This window comes from Eptatretus burgeri, chromosome 16 (assembly GCF_056783735.1).
Source record: "Eptatretus burgeri isolate ZD-2024b chromosome 16, Ebu_testis_v1, whole genome shotgun sequence".
NCBI lineage: Eukaryota > Metazoa > Chordata > Myxini > Myxiniformes > Myxinidae > Eptatretus > Eptatretus burgeri.
The window spans coordinates 55,629,742-55,640,655 of record NC_140976.1 but is presented as its reverse complement, the minus strand read 5'-3'; the positions used below and the strand labels follow the sequence as shown (position 1 = coordinate 55,640,655).

Genomic DNA, 10,914 nt, shown 5'->3' with positions numbered 1-10,914 from the left:
TATAAGGATCAAAAAGAGGGTAAGCTCCAAAAAATCTGAGGACAGGAAGTGTATTTAATGACGTCACAATAGACGAACAAGATATTAGCACAAATTAATGTATAACATTAATGTTAACAATTTATAACTTTGTGAAGTACTGTGCCGAGATTTTTTTCAAAAAACAGGCAATTGATATATAAGCCTTTTTAAGCTCTCTATGTTGCAGTGATGTCATTGCTCAAATGTGTAAAAAAACATAAACAAAACAAAACAAATGAAAACAAAACATAACAATTAGGGGATAAATGCAAGGGTGCCCGGTCTCAAATGTGATTTAAGACCATGTTCAAACAATACATTCCCGGGAATATACGCGATCTTAGTCGAGCTTTTCAAATGTAGCATTTTTCACCATCTTATAGTGGGCTCATTCTTCCATACGGTACATATCTTAGTCTTCAATTCGTTGCCAGTCACCGTGATCACGAAAGTAGTAATTCAAAATTTTACGACAGGTATAGTAAATTACATTAGGATGTAAAGAAAACACACCCAAATAGTTGGTTCTTTCTTAGCCGATCAATTTGGGTGTTGTGAGTGTTTTGAATTGCAGTGTAAGTAACTAAGCCAAGAAGTTAGGCCCGAACGTTATGGCTAGGGCTATTGTTCACTGTAAGTAACATTAGGCCCCACCCAAAGTTAGGCCTACAGTAACCTTTAATCGTAAAGCACACCAGTCGTAGTACCCTACGACTTGACTATACTGTGTATGGTTTTCTGCATTATTTCCTTTCAATTTCAGGTCATCATGGATTGGAGTGCTTGCATAATCTGCAAGGAAACTACAGCGGAAAAACTATCTTGTCCACAGAAAGGATTTAAACGTAATGCCAGAGAAGTATATACTGCATTCCTGGGAAATGTTGAGGAGTTCAGACAAATAAATGCACTGCCAGTTGATGTAGAATATGGAACTGAAGAAACAGTATAAACTTTTGTGAAAATAATGCCTCATGGCATCGTTCTTGCCATCAGAAATTCATCAATTCCAAACTCAACAGACAAGTAATGAGGAAAAGAAAACATGAAGCCGAAACTCCTGAGATGAGACGGTCAAAGCGGCAGTCGGTATTTGATGCCAAGTGTGTGTGCATCTTCTGTGAAAAAACAGGCGACCAAAAATTACACAACTTCCAAACATTTGGCGCTGATCAGTCTCTCAGAAAAATGGCAACTGATATGCAGGATGACCAACTCTTGTCCAAAATAACAGGGGGTGATTTAATCGCCCTAGAAGCCAAGTACCACCTGAACTGTTTAACACGATACAGAAACAGACATCGGGCTCATCGCCATGGAGGTGTTTCTTCCAACACGGAAAGAGAACGAGCAGATGCCAGAGCATTTGTGGAGTTGGTGTCTTGTGTTGAGTTTGCCATTGAGGATGGGACATACCTGTTCAAGTTTTCAGATCTTCATGAGATGTATGAACGCCATCTTCAAAATATTGGGCATGATGTGTCAATTAACAAGAGCCGGTTGAAAAGCAGGCTTCTTGAGCACTTTGCCAACATCGGTGTGCAAGAACAGACAGATGGCAAGAACATTGTTCTTGTATGTCCAGAAGGCATGCAACAAATGCTGAAAGATGCTCTGCATGAACATGACTATCAAACAGAAGCGCTACTTTTTTCAAAAGTAGCAAAAATATGCAGAGAAGAAATGTTTGGAGAAACACATTTCAAGGTTTCTGGCAGTTTCCCCCCTAAGTGCCAGACAATGCTTTCGAGTCTTACACTCCTGTCATCAATGATCCTTTATGGACCAAACTTGAAGAGCGATGTTAATGACACACAGGCTTCTCAAACAATCGCCCAGTTGTTCCTCCACAATGCAAAGAAAAGGTACACGAAACTGGCTACTCCCAAACGACATTCTCCTGAGAGAGAACCTCCACTTCCAGTATACATACTTCCAGAAATTTAAATGAAAATTATGAACATTCCAACTGCAACATTTTAACGAAAATAACTTTGTACATGATGGCAACATCAGAACTGACAAGTTAATTCATTTTTATTCACTTAGGATGCCTTGCTCCTTAGGATGATGACATAAAACGATATATATATATATATATATATATATATATATATATATATATATATATATATATATATATATATATATATATATATATATATATATATATATAGAACGATATTTCAAAAGGATGTGGACGGATTATGACAAAACTTGGTGGAAGAGTTGGGTAGGTGACAAGACCGAATAGATTTTGTTGTGTGACAGACAAATTTTACAGATAAAGATCCGGCTATCAGTGGGATACCAAACATAAAGTGCTCAACCTGGTGGAGGTACGAGCTCTACCGAGTGCCCTTCTGGTTATACTAGTTTACCTCCGCCACCGAGGGTGAAGGAGGTTATGTTTTCACCCCGTTTCTGTCTGTCTGTTTGTCTGTGTAGAGGATATCTCAAATTTTGTTCCGTTTAAAGTGTGAACATGATATTATGTACAATAGTTTGTCATAATTTATTCCCTCATATTTGAATGCTTCTCAAACGATCATATGTATTAACATTCAGAGTTAACAGGGAATAAAAGGCAACTTTTGATGCATGAGGATGCCATTTGGTCCATCATACCGTCGCTATACCAACACCAGATCAAAAAATCGATCTCAGGTCACAGACTCAATCTCATTGGGGGGAGTGGGGAGTCAATTCTGCTGGTCCCTGGTCTCGTTATCACCTCCTTTATCCATACAGTACAATACGAGAGATGTTTGTCTGTCTGTCTTTGTGTCTGTCTCTCTGTCGCCGTTTTTCTCAGAGATGGCCAAACGGATCTTCATCAAATTTTCAGGGATTCATCAGTGAGTGCTGGTGGGTGTTTTAGTGGAAAATAAAAAAGTTGGACTTTTGTTATCGCTATATAGTGTGAAGTTTTTTTTTTTTAAATCCTAAACCTTTGTGGCATTGTGAAATTAAATGATCCCCGACCTCATTTCTTAGTGGGTGTAGGGAAGTGTTTCAGGCCCCCACAAAATATATATATATAGAAAAAAAACCACAATTTGATTTATTCAAAATGTCAACATGATGAGAACAGCACTGGGTAATGCCAGGAACCTATGCTAGTAATGTATAACAGACCTCTGAGCTGTGGCTGGGTGGGATGTCGAGTGCTTTAGCACAAGTTTGGCCTTAATGGATGGGGTTCAGGGTTAACCTTATTGCCCCAAAGCCCTGAGATTTTAGGAGCTCTCTCATGCATTCTCACTGTTTTAGGTACTATTTGACATCATTGTTTCATTCGGTAATTCCTTCGAAATTTGACCATTTACAGTGATAAATTTAAAATCATGTTGTAAGGCTTTGCACTGGAAAATGTGACCGTCTTCTGGAAGACCGTCTGGATCGACCCCTGGTTCGCAGAGCCTGTCCTGACCTTCCCATACATACTGACACATGAAACTTTGTTTGTTACCTCTGCCACCGAAGGTGAAGGAGGTTATGATTTCACCCCTCCTCTGTCTTTTGTTACTTGCAAAAACAAAGATCTTTTCAAGGTCAGTCGATTTCGTTATTCTGTCTGTCTGTCTATCACCGACAAGTCACAATTTTAAACTGACATTCACCAAACTTCACCACATGGTAGAGTTTCTCATAACCAAGAAGCCTATTGTTTTTGAGGTCAACTTCGGCAAACGGTCAACATAGGCCAAAGGTCAACAACTTCGGTGAGATTTATAAAATCCTCAATTTTCATCCGATTGACTTGAAATTTGAAGATTTATATTTCAGGTCACTGAATTTAATGAGCCAATTATTTTCGAGGTCAACATAAACCAAAAGGTCAACATAGGCCCAAGGTCAACAACATAGGCCAGATTTCTAAAATTGTCAATTTTCATCCGATTGACTTGAAATTTGAAGAGGACTTGCATATTTGGTCACTGGATTCAATCACCAATGATTTTTGAGATCAAATTTGTTTTATGGATTTTGCAAGTATTGTACTCTGCACGACATTTTCTTGTTTCTTTGTCAGTCGTCTGTATGCAGGATATCTCAAAAAGTTGTAGATGGATCCGGATGAAATTTGGTCAGGTTGGGTGTGTGACAAGGACGAAATTATTAGATTTTTGTGAAGATCCAGATCCGGATCTGGCTCATAGAATTTTTTAGTGATTCTTCACCATTGAGAGATCGGGCCAAAAATGATTTATAGCACGATATCTCAAAAAGTTGGAGATGGATTCGGATGAAACTTGGTGGACAGGTTGGGTATGTGACCACGACGAATTGATTCGATTTTGGTGAAGATCCGAATTCGTATCTAAATACAAGAATTATTTAATTTTTAAAGTGATTCTTCACCATTGAGAGGTGGGGCCAAAAACGATATATAGCATGGTATCTCAAAAATGTAATGGGCCTGATATGTTCTCATGCATCAGGCATTACATAGCGGTGGTACGCGCTCTACCACTTGCCTTTCTAGTTGCCATTGTGTTATTTATTGACGTTATCCTCACTTGTCGAATATTGTTTTCTTTCTCACCATGTAACTGAAATGAGTGTGAATCGCCTGGCAGCAGCTGAAACAGTCGCAATACATTGTTGCAGTGAGTCGGGTCGAACAGTTAGGGTCGATTGCTTCAGGGTCTTCCTCGCCAGATTATGCGCCTAATGTCATAATACCATGTGGATTGAAAGTCAGAATCGATCCAGGGTTATGCCAATTAGGCTGAGCAAACGTGACGTGCGACTAGGTCTGGATTTGCGGTGTTGAATCGCCATGGCCAATTAGTCCTTTAATGGGTCTTTCATAATCACTCCAGGAGAACCACAACAGTCAGAATCTCCCCCCCCCCCCCCCACGAGACCACGTATATTTATTAAGTAAATGGTACGGGAAAAAAAACACATGGAAGCAATATCAGGCACGCAATAAATAAACAATCCCCTTAACTTAACGCTCAACCCATACATGCCCCTGAACCAACCAATGAACGAATGGGAGATCCATAATTAACTCTTTCCTTTAGACCTCAGACACTTTTGGATAGAAAGACAAAGTAGGAATGACAGGACAGTGTTCTGGCAAACCGAATAACCCTGCAGGATGAGTCTGACCATGTGGTGGAGGCATATATTGGAATAAATGTGCATACTGAGTCTAACTCGCAAAAATCCTCATGTGTCTGACTTCAACACCTTACATAAAAGGTTGAGGGAGACATTGTATCTCCGTTGGATGATAGAGTAGAGACTGTAATTTTGAATGAAGCTGTACTGCTTCGGATAACTGAAAACTCAATGTTCATACAATTTACATTACTCGTTGCTTTAGACTTTAAAAATACCAAGGAAGAATGATAGGTGCTTTAGAAAGCTTAACAAATGTGTTTTTATTAACTTTAAATATATATATATATATATATATATATATATATATATATATATATATATATATATATATATATATATATATATATATATTGTGGACGGCAGGGATCCGCAACATTTCCGGCCCATCCTTCCATAAAGAAGTGACGCACCCTGTGCTAAGTCATAAAAGCCCAAACACATACATATCTCCTCTGCAATTGTTTGTGTTTTTCCTATGGAGTCAGTTGAATTGGAAATGGCGATGATCCTGCTTGTGTGCAGCTTACTTGGACTAGTCGGTCAATTCTCTCTCTGTAATTCTTTTTGACGGATAACTTTTATATCAATCAATCAATCAGCCATGCCTAGATTTGGTAATCCCTTTGTCCAGCAGTACAGTGAAAGTACAGCAACCAAATGTTGGACTGTGCTCATTATTGTTGTTGATCATTGATTACAGCTTCATTTCAGACTTTATCTTTAGATTTGTGAAATAATCTTTTTGAAATTGCCATTTCTCCAAACCGATCCACCAGGATGTATTTTGGCATGAGGTTGTTCATGCTGGTGTTGATGTGCCAGATGGGCTGGATGGGCTCAATGCACCGGTGGTGGGCTGGCACTCTTCCATGTAATGTCACAGAATTACTTCCTGGTATTGAAGTCGATTGCAGTGGTCAACGGCTCACTGTTATGCCCAAGGACATACCGAGAAATACAACCCAACTATCACTGGCAAAAAACCATATCCGGTAAGTGGTGCATGTCAAAATTTCATTTGTCTTTAAATGTTATTGCTGAAATGAGTTAAACACTTCCTTTCAATGAAAATAAACTCAGGAAGACTTGCAGCTTCATCTCCCTTTTGCTCTTCCTTCAGAACACCTAGCCCATTAACGTTCCTATCTTCCCGCATTTTCTGTTCTTTTGCTGATAAGTGATCAAATCTCTGCCCCAAGTCATCCCACATCACTATTTTTCTTCCCATTCTTGAATAACCCTTCCCTTCAACCCAGTCACTCTGTCCATCTTCATTTGGTAGAAATTGGATCAAGAAGTGAAATCCGATCTGCAGCGAGTGTCGACTCACGGCCGGTGACCCTTTCCCATCTGTACCAAATGCACACCCTGCCATCACCTCCCTGCCCCGCAGCATGCCCTGCTGCTGCCTTATATCATCCTCCCTCCTCAATAACAGTGTAGTCCAACAATATTTGAGGTCTCCATTCCATTATTACCAATCTTTCCATTCAGGTTGCTTTTGCACCTCCGGACAGAGTATACCCATTTGAAACGTTTCTCGCACAGGATCTGACTCGAGCATATGCACTTACTGACTCACTCATATAAACGTTTAGCCATTTCCAGGTGGTGCGCCACATGTTTTCTCTCCGGGGGTGGACTGGTCTTTCTTCTTCTTCTTCTTCTTCTTCTTCTTCTTCTTCTTCTTCTTCTTCTTCTTCTTCTTCAACAGCCACCATTTATCCCACCTTTCTTGTGGACTCGGCCGGGGAAAGCTTTGCCCAAGTCCTCACGAACCGACTGGCCAGGCCTGACATTCTACTGGTTTGGGCAAGAATTTGTAATTTAGCCATGATGTTGGTGGTAGCCCGCCTACTCTTCACGCCGACTATGGGATCTTCAATGTCCACCAATGAATGCTAGCAGACGGGACATACGTTTAACGTCCATCTGAGGGACATACGTCCACACGTTGATGAATCACCCTTCCTGTGAAACAGCAGCTTGACAGTTTGTAGATGAGTCAGGAATCAAACCCAGCCAAGACAACAATAGGTGAGGATGGTGGACTGGTCTATAAAATTGAGAATTCAATTATCTTCCTGGCATTGGCTGCAGAATAATCCTACGGAGGTGTAAGGTGCTGTATGACTCCACTCAGCTCATACCTAAGAGGGGGAGCCTCTTCAACCATTTTGCCAGAAGAGCCTTTTTAAATTGAAATTATTACTGGCTGCTTCCAGAACTGTTTTGTATACCATAAGCAGGTTAATGTGTGTAGGCATTTCTTATTGGTCAGGGGCATGCAGCAATAGCTGGTGTGGCACTTGCTTCCTGATATCCATGACAGCAATGGGGTCTGATCTCGACTTAACACCTTGTAGGGCTTGACCAGTTCAGTTAGGGGAGGCGTTTCTACTTCTCACTCAAGGGTGTCATAGGGACTACTCCTATTGAGGAGTGGTCCAATTGTATGATCATGCATTCTGGCCCTTCGGGATTGAAATGGGTGTATTTGTTGTGACCATGCACTTCAACCTTCTGGTTGAGGTGCATGTGGATTTCAATAATTTGGTTCCACCACAACAAATAGGGGTCTACTCCTATTGCGGAGTGCTCCAATTGCATGACCATGCATTCTAGCCTTACGGGGTTAGGGTGTGTGTGTGTTTGATTGACCGTGTACTTCAGCCTTCGGGCTGAGATGCAAATGTATGCTCATGGGACAGTCTTGTTGGACGATGTATTTTGGCCATGAACTCAAGGTACATGCCCAAAGCTGTTTAAATCTTTTGATTTTTTTCTCCTCTTTTTTTTGCATAAAAAGGCTTCCCTGATAAGACGAGGGCAAACAAGCTTGAACGATGTGTCCTTATATGTTCCCTCTCCGGGGTGGACTCATCTATAAAATTGAGAATTAAATTATCTTCCCAGTATTAACTGCAATACAATCCTATGGAGAAGTAGGGGTCTGTGGCTCTGCTAAGGTCATGCTTAATAGGCAGAGCCAATGCAACCGTATAGCCAGAAGAGCCTTTTAAAAATTTAATTGTTCCTGTCTACCCCCAGAACTGTTTTGTGTACCAGAGACAGGTTAATGTGTGGCAGGCATTTTCTGTTTGTCAGGATGCATGCAGCAATAGCTGGTGTGGCACTTGCTTCCTGGTACCCACTCCAGTAATAGGGTCTGATATGGATATATGTATATGTATACATATATGTATATGAAGTAATACCACCGGTCACTCTGATGGGGAAACCAGGACCCACTGGAGATAAACTCCACAGAATGCCCTGAGTGGGAAGTGAGATTATATGCTGGTGCTTGCTACAAGTGGAGGTTAAATAAATATTACCTGCGGTACTTAATTTAGTTTGCATGCTGCGATTTTGGGGCACTTGTATCTCCAATCGATGATTTAATGACGCTCGAAGTGCAATCACATCCCAAAAGCCAAAGTGATGTGAATAAGAAAATACTGTTGAATTAATTAGACAGTGGTAGGTGACACAATAAAAGAAGTACAGACAGTAGAACCGACAGACAGCTTTGTGACATCATAGGACCACCAACCAGTACGGGAACACAACACAAAGCGGGGTGAGTGAGGAAGAAATATATGAGGAGGAATAATCAGTTATTCTTCCCTCTTTCTGCTGGGAAGGCTCCACAGAGTGATGAGCTGGTCAAGACGGCAGGCATCACATGCTAGGACTTGTTCAACTTCAGCTTCAGCTGTAGAACTCAAATGGTCCGAATGCTCAATCCGTCTCTGCGGCACTATTATAGGTGAACTGCACTTGTGGACCCCCCTTGTGCACTACTGGAGAACCGCAGCTGCCCTGCACAGCTCCTGAACTCTTGGTCACTTGAGCTGACTCATACGGACTCGCTCTAACTGCAGGCCGAATCGCAACTCCACTCACTTAGTGTGCCCTGGTTGGACTAAACGCGTGTGAAGTAACCAATCAATGCACGATCGACTGAGTCATGTCATGTAGGCCACTCTGTGCTGGTATTGCAATGGCTTTTTTGTGGAACCATTTGACGTTGGATTTCCAGCCAAACCTTGGGGTTCCAATGCAATTAGCCAAAACATGCGCAAATTAGCCAATGCATGCATGGCTGGCCACGTGATGTCCTGCAAATGGCATCATGCAGAACAAGTCCACTCAAGCACAACTCCACACCTGAGTGAATCTTCAAATCAGTTACAAAAAAAAGACAGCACATGTAATTGTCAAACAATGTAGTGGGATAAAAGGACAACGAAGTGCTTGTCTAAATGGTCTCCGGTGATGCTAATTGTGCTAATTGACATGACAGCTCAACTAAACACACACTATGAGAGAGCTAACTAATGTAATTAAATTATCCTTTCCCTTATGCCATTTTTATGTTACAATACACACATGCACTCTTCTTGCTTCACCATAGGCACTGCAGTATATTTCTCATGTTTGACATAATCCTAAAACAGTATACCGAGAATATCATCAGAAAATTTATATCAAAACAAATTGAGAATTTCTACCCAAGTTGTTTGATAAAATCTTTGTTTTGTCCCCCTGCAGGTCCATCAATCAGGCTGATTTTCAAGACCTCGGTGGGCTTTTGGAACTGGACCTCAGTCAAAACTGCCCACAAAAAAGCCATTGCAATACCAGCATCGATATTGGATCGAAAGCTTTTGAGGCTCTAAGTAAGCTTAAAAAGCTATATCTCAATGATAACCATCTGCAAAGCATTCCTCAAGACCTCCCATTAAAACTGGAGGAACTGTATTTGAAATCAAATGAAATTGCACATCTAAACAAGAGCATTTTGAAAAGTGCAATTCGCCTCCACGTGCTACACTTGGATTTCAACTGCTACCTCTTAAATGAATGCTTAAATTTTACAGTCGAACATGATGCCTTTGGAAATTTTAAACATCTGCTGAGTCTGTCACTGTCCTCCAACAACATGTCAACCATTCCACAAAATCTTCCTCACACTCTCCGTTTCCTGAATCTCAGCAACTGCAACCTGAAAATGGTTGGCAAGGAGGATTTCAAAAATCTCAAGGACCTTGAGATTCTAGACTTAAGTAGGAACTGTCCACGTTGTTACAATGCACCTTATTTGTGCATACCTTGTCCCAGCAATGCAGCTATGCGCATCGCCAATGACACATTCTCTGAAATGCCAAAGCTGAAAAACCTGGTTCTCCGAAGCATGTCCCTTCGTCACATCTCGCAAGACATGTTCCGGAACAATACGCAGCTCATGCACCTTGACCTTTCCCTGAACTATATTGCGAAGCCCATTGCTGAAGGCTCCTTCCTTGTACACCTCAGCAATCTAACTAGCCTAGACCTCTCGTTTAATTACGAGCCTTCTCACTATTTCAAGCAGCTCAATTTGTCAGATCATTTCTCTGCTCTTACTTCTCTAAACAAGCTGTTCATTCGTGGATACATTTTTGAAAAGCTGGAAGTGAAGCAACTAGGTCCTCTTAAAAATCTCCAGAACCTCCAATACATTGAAATGTCCATAAACTTCATTAAGCAGCTTGAGCTGAAAGCTTTTGCCATTCTTAAAAACCTCAGCCACATTGTTCTTAGAGAAAACAAGATCTCACCACCTACTGACAAACAGAGATCAAAAAGAAGTACAACACACGTGAGGAAGACACGGCACTCTGACCTGGAATGGGAAATAGCAAAATTCAATTCAGGTGGTGGACACCAGAACACTTTGAAACGTTCATGCACTCAGTATGGCAAATC

At 41.0% G+C, this 10,914-nt stretch overlaps 1 protein-coding gene across 1 annotated transcript in view; it reads left to right on the top strand.

The window, feature by feature from the left end:
• Window positions 1-5,937: 5,937 nt before the first annotated feature.
• Window positions 5,938-10,914, top strand: part of LOC147011107 (toll-like receptor 7) — a 29,433-nt gene continuing 24,456 nt past the window's right edge. The window contains exons 1-2 of the mRNA XM_085858964.1: window positions 5,938-6,152; window positions 9,718-10,914. The exon at window positions 9,718-10,914 is cut by the window's right edge and continues 425 nt beyond it. Coding sequence (XP_085715090.1) covers window positions 5,938-6,152; window positions 9,718-10,914 — 1,412 coding nt within the window. The remainder of the gene's footprint in view (window positions 6,153-9,717) is intronic.